Source organism: Cyclopterus lumpus, chromosome 5, assembly GCF_009769545.1.
Source record: "Cyclopterus lumpus isolate fCycLum1 chromosome 5, fCycLum1.pri, whole genome shotgun sequence".
Taxonomy (NCBI): Eukaryota; Metazoa; Chordata; class Actinopteri; order Perciformes; family Cyclopteridae; genus Cyclopterus; species Cyclopterus lumpus.
The window spans coordinates 24,335,908-24,357,649 of NC_046970.1; the positions used below are offsets into that span (position 1 = coordinate 24,335,908).

Below are 21,742 nucleotides of genomic sequence, written 5' to 3' on the forward strand. Positions count from 1 at the left end.
TGTGTCGATTTAGCTGAAGGCGGAGCCTAATGAGGGCAAGAAGACGTTCAGCGTCACCTACGTTCCTAAAGTCGTGGGAACTCACCAGGTGAGTTTCAGTTTCAGATAAAAAAAAAAAAATTATTATGATTTAGATCTGCCGATTTGCTTCTGGGTAATTGTTTTGTTTTTTTTGGTTTCCTAGGTGACGGTGATGTTTGCGGGCCAGCCAATTCCCAAAAGTCCGTTTGAAGTGAACGTCGACAAGGCGCTGGGCGACGCCTCCAAGGTCACGGCCAAGGGCCCCGGAATCGAACCCGTGGGCACAGTCGCCAACAGCCCCACCTACTTCGACATCTACACTGCAGGTCAGAAACTACCTCCGAGGGTGTCACACACACACACACACACACACACACACACACACACAGATTAGTAACCGTGACGTAATTACCTGTAGGAGCCGGTACAGGAGACGTGACGGCCACGATCAGAGACCCTCAGGGGCGCCAGAACCTCGTGGAGGTGATGCTGGAGGACAAGGGCGACAGCACGTACCGCTGCACCTACCGGCCCACCCAGGCCGGCCCGCACGCCGTCGCCGTCACCTTCGGAGGGGTGGCGATCCCCCGGAGCCCCTTCGGCGTGGACGTGGGTCCTGGTGAGTCCCTCTTCACCTCCTTCGCAGTGAACATCGACGCACCTTCACGGCCCTCACCGTGCACGTTTTGGGTCTCTTGCAGCGTGCATGCCGGGGGCGTGCAGGGCGACGGGTCGCGGCCTCCAGCCGTCCGGGATGAGGGTGAAGCAGGTCGGCGACCTGAAGGTGGACACCAGGAACGCCGGCAGCGGAGACCTGAAGGTGCTCGTCAAAGGACCCAGTGAGTACCGCGTGTGATATAATAAATTAAGTTTGTTGTCGGGTGAATTATAACTTAATTTGTTACCGAGTTCATAGTTAACGCCCTCATTCTTCTGTACGTGTGTATTTATTTTTGTATTCCAGTTAACTTTTATTGTGCATTATTTTTATTTTCTTAATTGCATTCATGTAAGGGAGTCACCCATTTGAGTGGTTCATCAGCAGGTGATGGGGAGTAAAATGTTTTTTTTAAATTATTATTCTTGTATAAGTAAAAAATTTTTTTTAATTATTCGTAAAAAGTCAAATAAAAAAAATGGTCAAATGTTTTAAAAAAAAAGTTATTATTCATTTATAAGTAAAATGTTTGTTTTTTATTCTGATATAATATTATTTGTGTATGTATGTATGTATGTATATATATGTATATATATTATATGTGTATATATTGTATTTTAGAATAAAACTACTGATCATGGAAGAATGAAATCGGAGCCGATAAAGACACTGGTTTAGACTGATGACAAAAAAAGGAATATTTTCCAAAATATCAGGATGTTCTCTTAACGTGTGTGTGTGTGTGTGTGTGTGTGTGTGTGTGTGTGTGTGTGTGTGTGTGTGTGTGTGTGTGTGTGTGTGTGTGTGTGTGTGTGTGTGTGTGTGTGTGTGTGTGTGTGTGTGTGTGTGTGTGTGTGTGTGTGTGTGTGTGTGTGTGTGTGTGTGTGTGTGTGTGTGTGTGTGTGTGTGTGTGTGTGTGTGTGTGTGTGTGTGTGTGTGTGTGTGTGTGTGTGTGTGTGTGTGTGGGTGGAAGGCATCGAGGAGCCGGTGAAGCAGATCTCCAGTCAGGACGGTGTGTTCTCCTACGAGTATTATCCCAACAGCACCGGCAAACACACCGTCTCCATCACCTGGGGGGGTCAACACATCCCGAAGAGGTGAGCGGCGGTGTGTGCGTGTGTGTGTGTTCAACGAATTACCTCATCTGATCTGAATGGTTGGATCTGCAGGGGAATTCAGACTGTGAGCGTTGGCCTCGTGTTCTCTTTGTCACCGCTGACTGTGTGAGGATCAGTGTTGGTAGAGGGAGTTCCCCGGTTTCTGAGCAGCCAGCCAGATGACAGGAGACGCCAACTGTGTGTGTGTGTGTGCGCGCTTCAGTCATAATCATGTACAGGCCTCCTCACAGGTCACACGGGGTCAGAGCGTTCCCACAATGAAGAAGACGTCTTTTAATCTTTTCTTGGGGGGGGGGAGTGTTTGAGGAAGCTGTCCCCTGAGCAGGTGTCAGTTTGATTTCATCTCAACTGAGGGATCGTTCGGGCGTTGCCACGGAGACTGGTACCCGGTTTCAACCCTGCTTTTAGAAACCTGAATGCTGATCAGCCGGGTTTTTCGCGCTTCGTTGGAGCGGAACACGAACGACTGTTATGCTCTTTGAAACCGGGGGGGGGGGGGGGAAGCACACTCGTCGTGATTATAGAGGTTAAACACTCGCACGGCGGGTTCGATTTTGAAGCGATAATTTGTTAATTTGTGTCGCGTCTTTTTTGAGCCAGAAAGCCGAGTTGGCAGCCACGACATGTGCAGTTCTTCCCCGACATCCAGCGGCGTCATGTGACCTGACGTGGGAAGAACCGCAGGCCGCCGTTTGACCTCCGACCTCTGGGCTGCATGCGATTATGCATTCGTTGGGGGGACGTGCTACTTCCTCATACCGTGACCCCCCCTTGACCTTTTGACCCTCTCGCTCGCAAAGGATTGTGGGACATCCCAGTGTGTTTTGTTTTTTTTGGGCATCCTGCAACCTCCCAGTATCTGCCGAGCGAAGCCGATGCGGAAGCGTTTTAAAAAAAAATAATAACTTGGCGGCTTGTTGTGGCAATGCATCCTGGGACATGTAGGCACGGCTGACCAGGAGAACTCGGCTTTCTGGGTAATTACAAGACGCACCGATTAATTTATTGCTTCGCCGGACTCCATTTACCATCGACGCAGATTGGATGTTCACATGAAAGTTGGCAGAAGGGACTTTTTTTTTCTTCTTTTTCTTTTAAACTTTATTTTAATTTGACGAGAGGACGTTTGGACGCATCTGTAGAAACGGCAGGTTCAAGCCTTCAGGCTGGTCGGCGTGAAGCCGTTTCTCTCTCTCTCTCGAGTCCAGATGTGGTGATGTTGAACGTCCAGACTGTCAGCAGGTGGCCCGCTGACCTCAGCACTTCATCCATTACAGATAATTAGAATCAGGGCTCGGAGAAACTTCCAGAGGGCCGGCCTGGAAGCACAGATGAGCTCAGAAAGGTTGTTGGAAAGGAAGCGACGCAACAAACAGTTTTCAGTGCTCTCACACACACACACACACACAGATACCGACGGTAATTAAAGTAAAATTAAAAACAGACCGTCCGTCGCTGTTAAATGATCCCATTGGTGTTACTATTATTAGTAATGGCAGCAGAGGTAGGAAGAGCATGGAGTAAGAAAACAAAGACTTAGCTGAAGGTAAAAGGTCCTCTCTGTGTGAATGAAGACGGTAAATCCCGACAGACAGTTTTATTTGGCGTGAAGCTAGTTTCCCACACACACACACACACACACACACACACACACACACACACACACACACGGAGCCAGAAAAGGCTGAAGGTTGGATTACAGCTCTGAGGCACTGAGGTTGTTGAATTGTGTGTTGACAACCTCACGGATGACCTCATGCAGTGTGTGGTCTTACTCCCCCTATACACACACGCACCTACACACACACACACACACACACACACACACACACACACACACGCGTGCAGGAAGTCATTCACTGTTTGTCATGCGTGTCTTTATGACCACGGCGCGGTGGATTTGTTTTTTTTTCGCTCACTCTTGACAAGTCTGCTCTCTCTTTCAGTCCGTTCGAGGTGTCGGTGGGTCGGGAGGCGGGGCTTCAGCAGATCAGGGCCTGGGGTCCCGGCCTGGAGGGAGGCACTGTGGGTAAAGCCGCCACCTTCGTGGTGGAGTCCGTCGGCACCGATGTCGGAGTGCTTGGTGGGTTTATTTTTGGGTTCCTACTTGTTGTTCAGCAATCGGATCAGAAATAAAATCCCAAATGTAACGTCTTCAGGCTTCGCCATCGAGGGACCTTCTCAGGCCAAAATCGATTGCGAGGACCAGAACGACGGCTCGTGCGACGTCCGTTACTGGCCGACGGAGCCCGGCGAGTACGCCGTCCACGTGACCTGCGACGAGGAGGACATCGAGCACAGCCCCTTCATGGCTCACATCGTCCCCGACAACAACGGCAGTGACCCGGAGAAGGTCAGTGAGATGAAAGGAAACCAAGAGGACAGGAAGTAATGTCCCGTATTCACAGTTTGATTAGTTTTCACTCATTTGGAGCATCAGCCGGCTGAAACGGTAGAAAACGGTAGAAAACCGTAAAATATTTCACTAAATACCGACCCTTTTTAAAATATGGCCGTATTTTCCCCGGTGATGATAATCAATGATCTCTCTCTAATAGTTTTGGTTTTGTGGTTGCAGGTCCAGGCTTTCGGTCCGGGCCTCGAGAAGACCGGCATCCTGGTCAGCCAACCTGCCGAGTTCACCGTCAGCGCTAAGGATGCTGGGAAAGGACCTCTGAAGATCACCGCCCAGGTAAGACGCAGAAACCAACCTCGTACCAAAATCACCCAACTACCGACGCACCAATGCTTTTGACCGTCTCACCTGTCTCACCCGTCTCACCTGTCTCACCCGTCTGCCGGTCCAGGACGCAGAGGGACTCCCCATGGAGGTGAAGGTGAGGAGCAAAGGCGACGGGCTGTACTCCTGCTCCTACACGGCCGCCTCCCCCCTCAAACACACCGTGGCCGTCACCTGGGGAGGAGTCAGCGTGCCCAACAGCCCCTTCAGGGTAAGCAGCCAATCGAAGGATCCGGTCGAGGCTAAAGTCGTCGTCCAATCGGGAGCCTCGGTTAGGGCCGAGTACGCCAAAGTCGTCCAATCGGAGTCGTTTATCACGGAGGAAAGTTTAAAGTGCAAAGTTACAAAGAAGCCTGTGATTATCGTCACGTACATCGAGGAGAGGCACTGCTTCAAAAAAACTAAACGCAGTGCACGTGAGAAAACACCTTTTTAAATGTTAAGCCTTGAGAGAAAACTAAAAATAAGCTAAATAAAAAAATTGATAATGATCGTATCAACAAAATTGCATAATGAAGGTTTTAGTGACTTTATAATTGAACATGATGGAAAATAATACAACCTAAACTCACAATCTAAACTCATTTGAAATCAATCGGTGAATGAATGGATGAATGTGTCCATCACGGACAACGTAGTAAAAAAAATTAATTAATTAATTAATAGTTCCACATTTTGGGAATCCTTTTTTGTTGGGACAAACGGATCAAAATCAACCGTGTGTGTGTTTTGAAGTGAGCTGAAGTCAGGGCGTGGTTAGCATAGCTTAGCATAAAGACAGGACACGGCTACGTGCATCTCTAAAGCTCACTAATTAACACATTGTAGTTTGCTTACTTAATCTCTACACAGACAGGGGTGGGGGGGGTTAATTTGTGGTTTTAGGCGGGGTTGCATGTTCTGGTTTAACATCGGTGACGGAGTGAAGCTTCCAGAAGTCTTCAGTCAGGGTGGAGTTGTCGCGCTTGGCCCCATTGGGCCTCAACGGAGGCCTAAACCTGGACCTGGGCTCACCTTCTGCACCCGGCAGCTCAGTGGTACTCGTTGCACAGAAGAACCGGGCGGATGGATACGTCGTTCGTTCGTCAAGAAATAGTTCCAGCACGGGACTTTCTTTTAAAACGGCAAACTTGGGAAAGATTAACACAACAACGATCACAGCGCGTTAATTAGTGAGCTTTAGACCCTGCGAGGGGCGAGTCGTGACGCGGCGAGTCGTGTAGCGTGACGCGGCGAGTCGTGTAGCGTGGCGCGGCGAGTCGTGTGGCGTGACGCGGCGAGTCGTGTAGCGTGACGCGGCGAGTCGTGAGTCGTGTAGCGAGTCGTGTAGCGTGGCGAGTCGTGTAGCGCGGCGCGGCGAGTCGTGTAGCGCGGCGCGGCGAGTCGTGTGGCGCGGCGCGGCGTGTGGCGCGGCGAGTCGTGTGGCGCGGCGAGTCGTGTGGCGCGGCGCGGCGAGTCGTGTGGCGCGGCGCGGCGAGTCGTGTGGCGCGGCGAGTCGTGTGGCGCGGCGAGTCGTGTGGCGCGGCGCGGCGAGTCGTGTGGCGCGGCGAGTCGTGTGGCGCGGCGCGGCGAGTCGTGTGGCGTGGCGCGGCGAGTCGTGTGACGCGGCGAGTCGTGTGGCGCGGCGAGTAGTGTAGCGTGGCGCGGCGAGTCGTGTGACGCGGCGAGTCGTGTGGCGCGGCGAGTCGTGTAGCGTGACGCGGCGAGTCGTGTAGCGTGGCGCGGCGAGTCGTGTAGCGTGACGCGGCGAGTCGTGTAGCGTGACGCGGCGAGTCGTGTAGCGTGGCGCGGCGAGTCGTGTAGCGTGACGCGGCGAGTCGTGTGACGCGGCGAGTCGTGTGGCGCGGCGAGTAGTGTAGCGTGGCGCGGCGAGTCGTGTGACGCGGCGAGTCGTGTGGCGCGGCGAGTCGTGTGGCGCGGCGAGTCGTGTAGCGTGACGCGGCGAGTCGTGTAGCGTGGCGCGGCGAGTCGTGTAGCGTGACGCGGCGAGTCGTGTAGCGTGACGCGGCGAGTCGTGTAGCGTGACGCGGCGAGTCGTGTAGCGTGACGCGGCGAGTCGTGTAGCGTGGCGCGGCGAGTCGTGTAGCGTGACGCGGCGAGTCGTGTAGCGTGGCGCGGCGAGTCGTGTAGCGTGACGCAGCGAGTCGTGTAGCGTGGCGCGGCGAGTCGTGTAGCGTGGCGCGGCGAGTCGTGTAGCGTGGCGCCGTCCGTTTGACTGAACTCAGGTCAGTTGTTAGTGCCAGAGTGACTTAAATAAATGAATATTAGTTTGTTTTGTCCTAATAACTTTCATAACAATCACTACTGCCCCTCACTAATGTCCATTATAATTCACGTGTGAAACAAACTCCACTGTTATTGATTTAATTTTCACATGTTATATGTATTAGCTGATGAACCACACTGTAACTTCTGTAACTTCACTAATAACTTTTTTTTCTAATTAAATTAAGTTGTTTTTTTCCTGCACTGTAACCACTATCCATGCACTGTAACTCTCTTTGTTTCATGTCTTTTTGTTTTAATATCCTTTATTTTATTGGTTAAGCTCCACTGGAACGTCACTCATCTGAACCTTTCTCACTCGAGATGAATGCTTTTAAAGTCGGCATGTTGGCCACGATCCTGATATGAATCCTTTAATATTGAGTCTTTGTATCGAACAATGCTTATTTTTACGTTAAATGTTGATTCATTATGTATCCGACACACTGAAACAACAGCTGTTGTCTCCTTAAAATAATACTTATTCTATTGTTTTACCAGCTACTTGATCCAAAGTGTGGCGGTCCTCAAAATAAAAATATTTTTTTCTTGAGTTATTAGTTGGAACAAATAATTTCAGTCGGTGTGCTTTGCATTATATTTTTATATTCAGAGTCTTCTGGGCGATTGGCTCACAGCTCTAGCTCCGCCTTGTTTGTTGGTCCCATCTGAAACCACCATCCTATCGGTTCATGCCGAAGGGAAGCCGGTGAGGGATCACGGCCTTGTTGCTTCAACTGTTTTTATTTTGTATTTTTTATCGTACGATACGAACAAACCTCCAGCTGGTTAAAAGGAGCTTTAAAAAAAACAAAAAAAACTCGACTGCAGTTTCAGGCGCGAGAGGTTCAGATCGGTGAAGCTCTGCATGTGATTTTCATTTTATTTCTTTTATCGCCTTGAATGAAAACCTTTTTTTTTGTCTTCAAATGTTTAACTGCGGGAAGCAAAAACACCCCGTGTTTGTTTTAAAAAGAGGTTTTTATTGGACGATGAAACCTGCAGGCATGATTTTTATGAGACTCCTTTTTATTATGATTGAAAAGCTGTTTCATCATTTTTATTCAATGCAAGTCCACTCTGACGGTTTTCATTTAACTGTTGAGATATGCACACCAAGTCTTCTTTGCACCACCCTTTAAAAAACAATCTTTAATCGCAGTGAGAGATTTGTTTGCCTTGTGCGTATCGCCGTGAGCTTTCTGACTTTATCAGCTGTCTTCCCTGTTGAGGCTTTTATTTATTTTAGAGTTTCACCCGCAGGGTAAATAATTCCCTTTGAGAAGCCTCTCGACCGGCCTTAGATGTGTCTGGATATGAGATTGTGTGCCACGACAATGCCAACAGACCTCTGGAGTTGGCAAAGACCTTCTCTTTCATTGTGTCGGGGGGGGGGGGGGGGGGTCAAAGTCCTCGAAGGGATGCGATGGCGGTTCTTGGAGACTTTTTGAAGTGAACATCTGTAGCGTTTTGTTCTTAACGTCCTCCGAGGTCACGAGAGGTTAGCGTTGGTCTTTGCGCATCTCTGCGACCGGCCCAGAGGAGTTTGTACTCGTTTAATAACGAGCGGTGCTCGAAGAGGTTTGAGCGGTGATGTCATCGGCGGGCTTGTCGGGAGCCGCAGTCGGCCTGCGGGCACCGGCTGCACCTTCCCCTCCGACTTCGGTGTTGATACAGTTCGATGGCTGGAGAGTAAACAGTCGCACCCAAAGCTCGGCGCTGCTGGGAACACCTTTTTCAAGGTGTGAGAGGGATCCAGGGTTTGAAAACCCGTGACCTGACTCGAACTGTCGGTAATATTCACGGCCGTGATGGGGAAAAAAACGGCTCAAAACTGCACTTATTTTGCATTGAAAACACATTTTATTTTTTACTTTTTTGATGCCAAGGGCTTGATGGCATGCTCTGGGCTCTGTCTGATGGCAAGTTAAATATAAGTTTTGGTTGTAAATTGCATATTTAGTGGGGTAAAATAAATCGAGTTCAACTTTGGTGACTTTGACGTGTGACCTTGAGCCGTAAACCTGCTCCGGATGAACTTCCTGTGCATCTTCAATGAGCGCCTCCATGTTTGCACCCCCTGGTTGATGGATAAAAACCCTTTCGGGGCTCTCTGTCTTCAACTTGAGTCACAAACCTGGAAGACGGCTGATAAACAAACTTAAATCTTAAAACGCTTCTGAGCTTTTCAAGTTGGAGAAATGCGTTGCACTCCCCAGACTGAGGTCTAGTTTGTATGCGTTGCTGTCAGTGGACTTTTGATCTGTGTATTACGTTTAAAATGATCGAGGTGACTCTCCAAGTAAAATATTTCCGAGGAACGTTTTATTCCTGATTGTTTTCCAAAAGGTTAATTTCGTCAATTATTGTTGTTTTTGTGCATGCATCCATCCATGCAATGCATGCTTTTTCTTTAATGCTTACATTTTGTTAAGAGTGCATCTGTAACTAACATGTTGAATGAAACCCGCCTTAATCTTTTATTTCTATCCACTTAAGTGGAAAGTTTAGATTGGTTAACAAATAAATGCTGACGTTTCATTTAAATGTTTTACTGTGTCGTTTGGTTCATTTGCTTTAGTCGGCTGGCTTGAGTGACCTTGATGCTTTCTTTTTAGAGAGTCATTGAAGGTGTACTTCCACTTTCAGTGTCATGTTATATTTAACTGCAGAAATAAAGATTGTGTAATCCTCTACATAATTAGAAATGGTGACAAATGTTTATCTCTCAAACACTTCAATTATTCTGTCCATAAATATCTCCAAATGTGTTCATAAAACATTGTGTAGCTGTGTACAATTGTTTCAACTTTTATTCTTCGAGTGAAAATGCGATTAAGCTCGATCTCTAATGCGTTTGGGTAAAACTAGTTCACCGACTCCACCTGACAGGATTTGTCTGGACTTGACGTCCCCGTTGTTTTATACCGTTAACCTCTTGCATGCTGCAAAACATCGTCTGCAGCAGCTACAGAAGAAAAACTACTCTGATTACTCTTCCGAACCGTTATTTAGGCGTAAAACTTAGTAGGAAGCGTGATCTAACGTAAAGCTTGAAACTAAAGAGAAATCTGTTCACTTTGAACAGGTTTGACAAACAAGAAGAGCTTCCAATCCAATGCAGGGTATATCTAAAGAGGCTCGTGGTACTTTCAAGGCCTCCCCGTAATATTTACTGTTCTTGGCATATCTTGTGGCTCCTGTCCAAATATAGGCCCCCTGCTTTAGAATTAATAAAAAGTATAAACTTTTATGGCAGCTGATATGAAGTTTAGGTTCAGTTGTCTATTCTGACTGCTTTTAAGTTAAAACATGTCACTATTCCTACCTAAACTACATTGACGTGTCACTTCTGTTTTTAATTAAGTGTAGTGCAATTATTATATATTTATAAAATAAAAAAAAGACTGAAAAGTAGGGGATCCATGATGGAGCCCTGTGGCACTCCATATTAGGTGTTCATTCTTTGTAATTAAAATACTAAAAAAAACTAATTAACCGCTGTGCCGTTTACACATAGCAGTGGGATCTGAGGAAGGAAATGTCCTTTAAATAACCTTTTTAAAATAAGTGATGTGCTTTCCTGTTGTGGTGATGCTTTCAGGTGAACGTGGGTAAAGGCAGCCACCCCAAGATGGTCAAGGTGTTCGGTCCTGGAGTGGAGAGAACCGGCCTGAAGGCCAACGAGCCAACGCACTTCACCGTGGACTGTTCAGGAGCTGGAGATGGTAAGACACACACACACACACACACACACACACACACACACACACACACACACACACACACACACACACACAGAGTGATAATTAAGACAGAAAATCTCCCACAGACAGCTTTATTTGGTGTTAAAGCAGTTTCCATCTGTGTCAGAACAACACACATAAATGTGAGGCCAAACGTTGACCTTTTATATCATTTGAGTAATTCACACACACACACACACACGTTTCCCCCTGGTATGTGCTGGCAGTGATCTCAAGGAAGAAACATCCTGACGGGAAATCCATCACTGACCTTCCTGAGCAGAACACACACACACACACAAGGTCACGCTTCCTCACCTACATGCACAAAAGTACGAAAATACATGAAAGAGCAACGTTGCAAACCCTCCTTATAGCTTGCATGTTTAACGCGTTTATCTGTGTTAAAGCCTACATAATACATATTGAGCTCATGCATAGTTAATAGAACGGTAGTTTGCATACTAACACTTAAATTAATAGTCTAATAATTTATTAAATCAACAGGGATTTGGGCAATTATTATAATTTATTAACGTAAAAAAGCTCTCCTCAAAGCCAGCAGCTCCGGGCAGACGATTTAAACTCGAACTAAACAAAATAAAACTATTCAAAACTGTACAACTGTAACATTTTCACTGTTTACTAAACTCTCCTGCCGTTAAACAGGAAAACACCAGGATAAAAACAACAAAGATAAATTCATCTACTGGGAAAAGAGTATCACCCTTTTTTTTGGGGGGGGGGGGGTTTCCCTTTTTTTATTTAATTTTTACCTGCCAATTCTGGTTGAAAAATGGTGAAAGTAAATAAAGACCCATTAAAGCTTCATTATTTACTGCTGCAGAACAACCCACCTCTCCACTATTCATCCGTGTCATATTTTAGTGTGTACTTTGAGAAGTGACACAGTTTTTACTTTTTAATTTCGTGCCTGGTTCTCGTGGGCGAAGCCGGAAGACGGAGAGGAGTGTTTCAGTTCGTTGGAGGTTGAAGAATCTGACCGTGACACAGTTTCACGGCTTCATTCCTCTCGTGCTTTGCATTCCTTCCCGCTGTGATTGACGGCTCTGTTCTGCAGCAGGAAACACTTTCATTGTGCTGCACTGTCGGTGCCTTGTTTACACAAGAGAGTCTGCAGGCAGTGAAGCATCCTGGGGCAAAACACGTTTTAATAAAACAGTCTAGCGCCCCCTTGTGGCAGGCCAAGGAAAGAAAAGAAGAAATATTGCATTTCTTCTAAATCTTGTATTGTTTCTCAACCTTTTTTTTGGTTTGGTGGTTGTGTTCTTGTGCGTTCACCCAGGCGACGTCAGCGTGGGCATCAAGTGTGAAGCCAACATGGTCGGAGACAAAGAGGCCGACGTGGACTTTGACATCATCCCCAACGCCAACGACACCTTCACCGTCAAATACATGCCTCCTGCAGCCGGGAAGCTCACCATCAAAGTCCTGTTCACTGACAAGGTACACACACACGCACGCACACACACACACACACACACACACACACGCACACACACGCGGTGAAGAAGGTGGTTTTGTTCTGATGCTTTTGTATTTCTCTCCACACAGGAAGTTCCACAGAGTCCATTTTACATCAAAGTTGAACCTTCTCACGATGCATCGAAGGTCAAGGCCGAGGGTCCTGGACTGGCTCGTACTGGTGAGACACACACACACACACACACACACACACACACACACACACAATCATACAAGGACCCAATTACCAATTCCCCCCCCCCCCCACCTGTGCAGGTGTGGAGAGCGGTAAGCCGACTCATTTCACAGTGCTGACGAAAGGAGCCGGCAAAGCGCCGCTGGACGTCTCCTTCTCCTCCCCCGTCGATGACTTCGACGTCATCGACAACTACGACTACTCCCAGACCGTCAAATACACGCCCGTGCAACAGGTACGCCGGAAAAAAACCCGCTCGCATTGCAGACTCACCTGTACGTCGACCGCATGACAAAATGCGGCCCGACGCCCACCTGTTCCACGGGAGCGTTGAACACGCGGCGAAAAAAAACGCTCAAATTCTCCACGTTTTCAGTGGATTTTAAATGGCCTCCCTCCTTCTCGTACCTTTCCTGTCGGGTACCTGTCGAGGCTTCATCTGCATGTCGTGTGTCTGCAGGGGGAGCAGACGATCACCGTGACGTTCGGAGGAGACCCCGTCTCCAAGAGCCCCTTCGCGGTCGGCGTCGCCGCCCCGCTGGATCTGAGCAGAGTCACCCTGGACAACCTGGAAGGGAGTAAGACATCTCGTCTTTCTAAGCGGGTCCAAACTGTGAAGGGACTCGTTAACAATAATAATAAGTTATTTTGTCAATTAACAAAAATGTCTTTCAGGACCGGAGGTCAATCAGGAGCAGCAGTTTATGGTGGACACCAAAGGTGCAGGAGGTCAAGGTCGTCTGGAGGTGGCAGTGGTGAGTGTTTGTCTCGGGGGCAACATTGTTGCTTTTTGGTCTTTTTGGTTTCCTAAATAAATAACAACAGAAACATGGAGAGGCCTTTGGCGTTCATTGTGTCCTCGCGTTGGTCACCAGATGAGTCCCAGCCAGCGGGCGGTCAAGTGTACGATGGAGCCTCAGCCATCTAAAGCCGGCGTCAGTCTGGTCCGCTACACCCCGACAGAAGAAGGGGTCCACGCGGTCAACGTGTCCTACGACGGACACCCGGTCCCCGGGAGCCCCTTCCCCGTGGAGGCCCAGCTGCCTCCAGACCCGAGCAAGGTAACGGCAGCATGTTGTTTTTCTTCTTCTCTACAGCCACGTTTCCTTACCTCCTTAAAACTCCAACTCGATTTAATATTTATTTTATTTTTATTTTTCATGCATAGATGTTCAACAAAATAAATCTTGTATTCTTTGTCTTGATGGCATTTTTATCTTTTATAAAAGAATAATATATAATAATAATATATTTATATTATATATTTAAATTAATATATATTTATATTATATATATATATATATATATTTATATTATACATATTAATATATTTATATTATATATATTTATTATATATATATATATTTTATTTATTTATATTTACTATATATATATTTATTTATATTTATTATATATATATATATTTATTTATTTATATATATATATATATATATATATATATATATATATATATATATTTATTATATATTTATTTATATTATACATCATATATTTATATTATATATATATATTTATTATATATATATATATATTTATTTATATTATACATCATATATTTATATTATATATATTTATATTATATATATTTATATTATATATATTTATTATATATATATTTATTATATATATATATATATATATATATATATATTTATTATATATATATATATATATATATATATATATATATTTATTTATAGTATACATATTAATATATTTATATTTATATTATATATTCAAATATATAAATTAATATATAAAAATGTGTATGGAGAATACAGAAGAAGGAAAAATAAAAACATTTATAAGAATGTACGTGTACAATTCTTGTAAAAACTAAAAATGGATTAAAATATCTTTATTTCTACAAAACTTAGTCAACTTTTACCTTTCAATGTTTACTTGTTTGTGGTTAAAAAAAAAAAAAGGGACAAGGGGTTCAAAAACAACAACATACAAACAAAATGAGTACTAAGTGGCTCCATCGCCGTCTTCCCCTCCAGGTGAAGGCGTTCGGTCCCGGTCTGAAGGGAGGTCTGGTGGGTGACTCTGCGGAGTTCACCATCGACACCAAGGGCGCCGGCACCGGAGGTCTGGGTCTGACGGTGGAGGGCCCGACCGAGGCCAAGATCGAGTGTTCCGACAACGGCGACGGCACCTGCTCCGTCTCCTACCTGCCCACCGAGCCCGGGGACTACCTGGTTAACATCCTGTTCGAGGAGGTCCACATCCCCGGCTCCCCGTTCAAGGCCGACGTCCAAATGCCCTTCGACCCCTCAAAGGTGGTGGCGTCTGGGTCGGGCCTGAAAAGAGCCAAGGTGAGCAATTTATTTATTTATTTATTTATTTATTTATTTTTTATATATAAAAACCTGATGCAGGTTAAATCCGATGTTTCGTCAAAGCTTCTGGATTTTGAGCCTCTGACTCTTGTCGCGTCTCTGCAGGTTGGAGAGACCAGCGTGGTGAACGTGGACTGTTCCCGGGCCGGACCGGGTCAACTCAGCCTGGAGGCCGTACCAGAGTCCTCGGCCACCAGTCCGACTGGCTCCGCACCAGCCTCTGGTAACGCCAACGTAACCAGTATACCAGTACACCAGTATACCAGTATACCAGTACACACCCCGTTAGCGGTGCTTGAACATGTTGTCCATTAGTTGTGAGACGTGTGTTCCTTTTAGGGGTGCTGGTAGGTGGATTTTCAGAACCAGGCTAGCAGTTTCCCCCCCCGTTTCCAGTCTTTATGCTAAGCTAAGCTAACTGGCTGCTGGTATCTGATATCTAGACATGATTCTCATCAGTCTCCTTCAGAAAGAGAATTCATATAGCTTTTGTTTTACATTTTTATATATATTTTGGGACGGTGATGTTTCTGTGGTGCAGTCAGATTAATAACCAAATGAAGGAATTTAATTATCTGTACATCATTAATACGTTGACGCAGCCACCTCTGACCTTTCATCTGAGGCATAAAGGGTCTAAAATCAGAGGGTCTAAATCATCTCAAGTTGGTTTCTCAGTATTTTACTGAAAGAAACGATCCTTTAACTATTAAATGGAAAAGGAAACTGCAAATTCTACATAATATCTTCACCACGACGATAACGTGCCGTCGTAGTCTTTAACGTCTTTAACATCCTTAAAGACGTTCAGGCGACGTGGATGTGGAAACGTGACGGTGTCGTTTTTTTCAGGCGCGAAGGCGAAGACTGAGGTGGTGGACAACAAAGACGGGACGTACACGGCGACCTACGTGCCCCTGACCTCCGGCATGTACACCCTGCTGCTGAAGTACGGGGGCAAGGCCGTGCCCGGGTTCCCCGCCAAGGTGATGGTGGACGCCGCCGTCGACACCTCCAAGGTCAAAGTGTTCGGACCCGGCGTGGAAGGACAAGGTGCATTGTGGTCCATCTGACAGTCCGTGTGTTGTTGTTGTTTATTTAAGAGTTTCTTATGAACTCATCCATCAGTTATGGAGCAATGTGATTGAATTTTGAGCCCTTTTAGCTCCATTTTGGGTCTCCACCAGCTGCTGAGCTCAACATCTGTCTCTTTATCTGATAAATGCTTCAATGTGTCCACCAGCTGGTCTCTTTTGTGTGTGTGTGTGTGTGTGTGTGTGTCTGCTGAGCAGGTGGTGTGCTGTGGCTTTTTATTGCCTTATTTTTCCCCTGTAAAACAAAGCTACGAGAGCCACTAGAAGAAGTTGAAGCTAAACAACTTAAAGTCAAATCTGCTGCTTTTGGACTGTTTTTAAAGGGCTGACATTATTTTACGGTAAACATCGATTGTGAGGGGCGGATAACCAAAGTGAGTCTTTCATTAGACCTCCGCCCACGTCCTCCGGGTTCCTCTCGTTGGTCTAATCCGACATGCGGAGCAGAGCCCAACCGCGACCCGTAAAAGGGCCTATTTTTTACTTTTCTCTCTCTCCCCCCCGGCAGCCGTTTTCAGAGAAGCCACCACGTCGTTCACGGTGGACGCCCGCCCTCTGACCCGGCGGGGAGGCGACCACGTGAAGGCGGAGGTCAGGAACCCGTCCGGCGCGCTGACGGACTGCCAGATCACCGACAACGCCACCGGGGTCTACAACGTCGATTACACTCCCTTCGAGAACGGTAACGTAAAAAAAAAAAAAGAAGCCGTGACCTCTTGAACCGTAACCGACAGCAACGTGCCGATCATCATCAGCTTGTCTGTCTGTGTGTATTTCAGGCGTCCACAGCGTCCACGTCCTGTACGACGACACGCCGGTTCCCAAGAGCCCGTTCAAGGTGTCCGTGACGGAGGGATGTGACCCCGGCAGGGTGGTGGCTACCGGCCCCGGCCTCCAGCAGGCGCTGACCGGCAAACCCAACGACTTCAACATCATCACCAGGTACATTTTTTTTATTTATTTTTTTTCTTCTCGCCAATGGAAGAAAAAAAAAAAGACTCGACCTTCAGGTCAAAACCGTTTGCTTGACTACCGTATCGATCCTTCCCCCAGAGGGGCGGGTATCGGCGGTCTCGGCATCACCGTGGAGGGTCCGTCGGAGTCCAAGATGTCCTGCATGGACAACAAGGACGGCAGCTGCAGCGTGGAGTACGTTCCCCTCACGCCCGGCCTCTACGACGTCAACATCACCTACGGAGGAGAGCACGTCCCCGGTGAGAGAGTTTTCTTAAAGGATCGGATTATTACAAATGTAGAACGGTAACATGGATTTTCTTTAAACTTTTCGTAAAACCAAAGAAGGCCCCCTTTAACGCCGAGTCCCGTATAACATTTAAAACTAAAGATGTGGTTATAAAGAAAGAAGAAAAGACTCGTTCACCATCTTGAGTCATAACAGCTGCTCCGCGGGTTCGGCTGTGATGCAGAAACCACATTACCCAGAAACCACTTGTGACGGCGCCATAAACTTTATGGAGCGACTGCAATTAGTCGATCGTTAAAAGGCTAATACTTCCCTTTCCCGTTACCTCCAGGGAGTCCATTCAAGGTCCCGGTGACGGACGAGGTGGACCCCAGTAAGGTCAAGGTGTCGGGTCCCGGCGTGGGCTCCGGGGTCAGGGCCAACATCCCACAATCCTTCACCGTGGACTGCAGGAAGGCCGGCGTGGCCCCGCTGGCCGTGGCCGTCTCCGCCCCTAAAGGCGTGGCGGAGCCCGTGGAGGTGACGGACAACGGGGACGGGACCCACCTGGTGGCCTACACGCCGTCCGTGGAGGGGCCGTACGCGGTGGCCGTCAAGTACGCGGAGGAGGACGTCCCCCGCAGGTACGGAGCGGTTACTGCACCACACAAGTGCTCGAGTTCAGGAATCTGGAGAAAGTTTTAATTAACTAGTTAAATAGTTATCCCCACGTACTGCAGTGTTAGTGAGTGCCTTGCTCGGGAGCACGTCAGCACCGTCCCGTAGAAGGAGGGGGTCTGTAGTAACGCTGTCCGTGGTCTCTTCAGTCCCTTCAAGTTCCGGGTCCTGCCCACTCACGATGCCAGCAAAGTGCGAGCCAGCGGCCCCGGGCTGACCAGCGGCGTCCCCGCCAGCTTCCCCGTGGAGTTCGACATCGACGCCAAGGACGCCGGCCAGGGCCAACTGAGCGTGCTCATCACCGTCAGTCACACACACACACACACACACACACACACACGTTATTATACCCACGCATTTTAAAAAACGTAACGCTCAAACTGTCCGTCCTCCTCCCGCTCCAGGACCAGGATGGTAAACCCAAGCAGCCCAGTATCCACGACAACGGTGACGGTACGTACAGCGTGTCTTACATCCCCGACCGCGCCGGCCGCTACACCATCGTCATAAAGTACGGCGGCGACGACATCCCCGCCTCGCCCTATCGAGTCCGCGCCGCGGCAACCGGAGACGCCAGCAAGTGCACAGTCACCGGTACGTGACCTCGGGTGATGTTTTTACAGGTGTATAATATACATATATAATTAATTAATTAATTAAATGGATGAATTAATAAATATGAGTAAATGAATAAACAAACAGAAATAAATAAATACAAAATAAATAGGACTAAATTATTAAACTAACAAATATAGATAATTCATAAATAAATAAATATATATATATATTTTAAAATATGTGTATATATACATATTTTATTTATTATATTTATATTATATATTTTTTTCTTTTTTTTATATATATATATATATATATATATATATATATTTTTTTTTTTTTTTTTAAACATTGGGGGGAGTAAAACTATTAAAGAATCTAATAAAATCCCTCGGCCCAGGTCCAGGCGTGGGTCCCACGGTGACCATCGGCGAGGAGCTGGGCCTGGTGGTGAACGCAAAGGCTGCTGGGAAAGGGAAAGTGAGCTGCGTGGTGGTTCAGCCCGACGGCAGCGAGGTGGAGGCCGAGGTGCTGGAGAACGAGGACGGCACCTTCGACATCTTCTACACGGCGCCGGCGCCCGGGAACTACGTCATCTACGTCCGCTTCGGGGGGGAAAACGTCCCCCGCAGCCCCTTCAAAGTCATGGTGAGGGGGGCCGAGGCGTCGTCATTGGGGGCTTCACGGGACTCCGATTGGGGATCCCAAATGGGTTCATGTCATCTGCTGCAGCCTTGAACGGAAGACGGATGGAGATCTCACTATATTTATATTTAATCATGTTTATTAATATTTAAAGGACCACACGATGGTGAAAAGTTGGTTCAAGATTAACTTTTTGTCCCCTTCAAGTTTACAGATTTACCCAGGATGCCACAGCTGTGTGTGTGGTCAGATTTTAACCCTTACTGTCATGTCTTCAGGCCACTGATGAGGTACCCATGATCCAAGCGCAGACGTCTGGACAACTGGCCTCCCCCCGAGCTGTGTGTACCCCAAACACACACAGACATACACACACACACACACACACACTTCTTTACTTACTTTACTAAGTTTGAACATGCCATCTATGTATTTGTTATTTGGGTGAAATTTCCCTTTTTAAAATGACACACGGTAGACACATACACACACACACACACGGTAGACACACACTCTCTCTCACACACACACACACACACACACTCTAACTGCTCCTCTCTTGCAGGTGGCTGCTGGTTTTAAAAACTTCATCTCTCTTTTTGCTTGCCCCGCTTCTCCTCCATGTCATCGCTTCTCTTTTTGTCTCAGCCAATGGGATCGCAGCAAACGCCTAGTGTGATGTGTTGCAGAAGGCGTTGCCATGGTTACGCGTGTTTGAGGACACAGGGGGTGTGTTTGTTGTTGTTGTTGTGGTGGTTTCGCGCTCTTTCTTCTTCCCCAGTGCACTCTTCATCGCTGTGGCTGCATCAGAGTCATCCTCCTCCTCCTTCTTCTTCTCTGCTCCATCGCACTACACTTCCCAGGATGCCCCTTTGTGTGTGTGTGTGTGTGTGGGGGCGGGGCTTGGATGCTGCAGCAGCGTGTCGCTCACACAGGAAGTAGTTCTCCGCGTTGACTCCGTCTGTCTCCTCCAGGTGACGTCGGAGCCCATCGGCGTCAATGGAAGCGGCTTCAGGCCGTTCGACATGGTGATTCCTTTCTCCTTCAGGAAGGGAGAGATCACAGGTGAGAGGGAGGCCGCTGGGAATAACCTTTAACCTTTAACCTGATGATGATAATAATAAGGGGAGTATGCAAGATGACAACTGCTCCACCGTAAGACTAAATCTATACAAGATATCTACTTTATATCAAAAATAAGTCATAACTATGGCAATCGAATGGGAATATGAACAGAATATTTGTGTCTCTAACTCCTCCCCCTCTCTAACTCCTCCCCCTCAGGTGAGGTGCTGATGCCTTCAGGTAAATCGGCTCAGCCGGTGATCTCGGACAACCTGGATGGGACGGTCACGGTGCAGTACTCGCCCACCGAGGCCGGCCTGCACGAGATGCACATCAAGTACAACGGCACACACATCCCAGGTTAGAGCGCACACACACACACACACACCTAGTTAGAGAGGTGAAATAGAGTGCTGTCCGGATTTCTTTTACCTGTAAATGTTAACGTGTGTGTGTGTGTGTGTGTGTGTTGCAGAGTCTCCCCTTCAGTTCTACGTGAACCACGCCAGCAGCCCCAACGTCACAGCCTACGGTCCGGGTCTGAGCTACGGCGTCGCCAACAAGGTGGCCACCTTCACCGTCTTCACGGAGGACGCCTCGGAAGGTGCGTGGGCTCCAAGATGGCCGTCATCAGATGTGATCGGGACCAGGATTATTGATTACCTGTGTGTGTGTGTGTGTGTGTGTGTGTCTCTCTCTCCAGGGGGTCTGGACCTGGCCATCGAGGGTCCCTCCAAAGCCGACATCAGCTGCGTGGACAACAAGGACGGGACGTGCAGCGTCAGCTACCTGCCCACTCTGACCGGGGACTACAACATCCTGGTGAAGTACAACAACAAGCACATCGCGGGCAGCCCGTTCACCGCCAGGATCACCGGTCAGAACACACACACACTCTCTCACTCTCTCTCCCTTCCTCCCACACACACACACACACCCTCACTCACTCACTCACTCACTCACTCACTCACACTCACACACTCCCTCCATCACTCACACACACACACTCCCATCACACACACACACCCTCTCTCCCTCACTCTCACACTCACACTCTCACTCCATCACACACACACACTCCCTCCATCACACACACACCATCTCTCCCTCACTCCCTCTCTCTCTCTCTCTCTCTCTCTCTCTCCCTCTCTCTCTCTCCCTCACACCCTCTCTCTCTCTCCCTCACACCCTCTCTCTCTCCCTCACACCCTCCCTCCCTCACACCCTCTCTCTCTCCCTCCCTCCCTCTCTCTCTCTCTCTCTCTCTCTCACTCACTCACTCACTCACTCACTCACTCACTCCCACCCTCTCTCCCTCCCTCTCCCTCACTCCCACCCTCTCTCCCTCCCTCCCTCTCTCTCTCTCCCTCACACCCTCCCTCCCTCACACCCTCTCTCTCTCCCTCTCTCTCTCTCTCTCACTCACTCACTCACTCACTCACTCACTCACTCACTCACTCACTCACTCACTCACTCACTCTCTCTCTCTCTCCCTCACACCCTCCCTCCCTCACTCCCTCTCCCACTCCCACTCCCTCCCTCTCTCCCTCCCTCTCTCCCTCCCTCACTCTCTCCCTCCCTCTCCCTCCCTATCTCCCTCCCTCAGAGGACAACCAGCGCCGCTCTCAGGTGAAGTTGGGCTCTGCAGCAGACTTCTCTCTGGACATCAGTGAGACGGACCTCAGCCTGCTGACCGCCAGCATCGTGTCGCCGTCCGGCCGCGACGAGCCCTGCCTGCTGAAGAGGATGGCCAACAACCACATCGGTACACACACACACACACACACACACACATACACACACACAAACTCTCTCTCTCTTCCCCCGATTTCATTTTATTTCGTCGTCTGCGAATTTCTCCCTCTTTTTTTCCCTTTTCTTCGTACCTTTCCTTCTTCATATTCTTGCTGTTTACTTCCACTCTCTT

The 21,742-nt window shown here is 47.9% G+C and overlaps 1 protein-coding gene across 2 annotated transcripts in view; it reads left to right on the top strand.

Moving 5' to 3' along the window:
- The window catches only part of LOC117730349 (filamin-B), a 47,550-nt gene that overhangs the window by 18,007 nt on the left and 7,801 nt on the right, over positions 1 to 21,742 (top strand). The window contains exons 7-38 of one of the 2 annotated variants that reach the window (XM_034532011.1): positions 14 to 88; positions 185 to 347; positions 440 to 640; positions 723 to 860; positions 1,650 to 1,776; positions 3,744 to 3,880; positions 3,957 to 4,150; positions 4,376 to 4,489; positions 4,605 to 4,748; positions 10,407 to 10,530; positions 11,855 to 12,015; positions 12,124 to 12,214; positions 12,310 to 12,464; positions 12,690 to 12,807; positions 12,905 to 12,984; positions 13,105 to 13,290; positions 14,254 to 14,568; positions 14,698 to 14,815; positions 15,445 to 15,645; positions 16,195 to 16,368; positions 16,466 to 16,628; positions 16,740 to 16,900; positions 17,222 to 17,513; positions 17,697 to 17,850; positions 17,952 to 18,141; positions 18,506 to 18,753; positions 19,029 to 19,091; positions 19,725 to 19,815; positions 20,035 to 20,175; positions 20,291 to 20,419; positions 20,519 to 20,692; positions 21,422 to 21,580. In XM_034532011.1, the coding sequence (XP_034387902.1) occupies positions 14 to 88; positions 185 to 347; positions 440 to 640; positions 723 to 860; positions 1,650 to 1,776; positions 3,744 to 3,880; positions 3,957 to 4,150; positions 4,376 to 4,489; positions 4,605 to 4,748; positions 10,407 to 10,530; positions 11,855 to 12,015; positions 12,124 to 12,214; positions 12,310 to 12,464; positions 12,690 to 12,807; positions 12,905 to 12,984; positions 13,105 to 13,290; positions 14,254 to 14,568; positions 14,698 to 14,815; positions 15,445 to 15,645; positions 16,195 to 16,368; positions 16,466 to 16,628; positions 16,740 to 16,900; positions 17,222 to 17,513; positions 17,697 to 17,850; positions 17,952 to 18,141; positions 18,506 to 18,753; positions 19,029 to 19,091; positions 19,725 to 19,815; positions 20,035 to 20,175; positions 20,291 to 20,419; positions 20,519 to 20,692; positions 21,422 to 21,580 (4,981 nt within the window). The remainder of the gene's footprint in view (positions 1 to 13; positions 89 to 184; positions 348 to 439; positions 641 to 722; positions 861 to 1,649; positions 1,777 to 3,743; positions 3,881 to 3,956; positions 4,151 to 4,375; positions 4,490 to 4,604; positions 4,749 to 10,406; positions 10,531 to 11,854; positions 12,016 to 12,123; positions 12,215 to 12,309; positions 12,465 to 12,689; positions 12,808 to 12,904; positions 12,985 to 13,104; positions 13,291 to 14,253; positions 14,569 to 14,697; positions 14,816 to 15,444; positions 15,646 to 16,194; positions 16,369 to 16,465; positions 16,629 to 16,739; positions 16,901 to 17,221; positions 17,514 to 17,696; positions 17,851 to 17,951; positions 18,142 to 18,505; positions 18,754 to 19,028; positions 19,092 to 19,724; positions 19,816 to 20,034; positions 20,176 to 20,290; positions 20,420 to 20,518; positions 20,693 to 21,421; positions 21,581 to 21,742) is intronic. The other variant, XM_034532012.1, reaches the window with a different exon arrangement.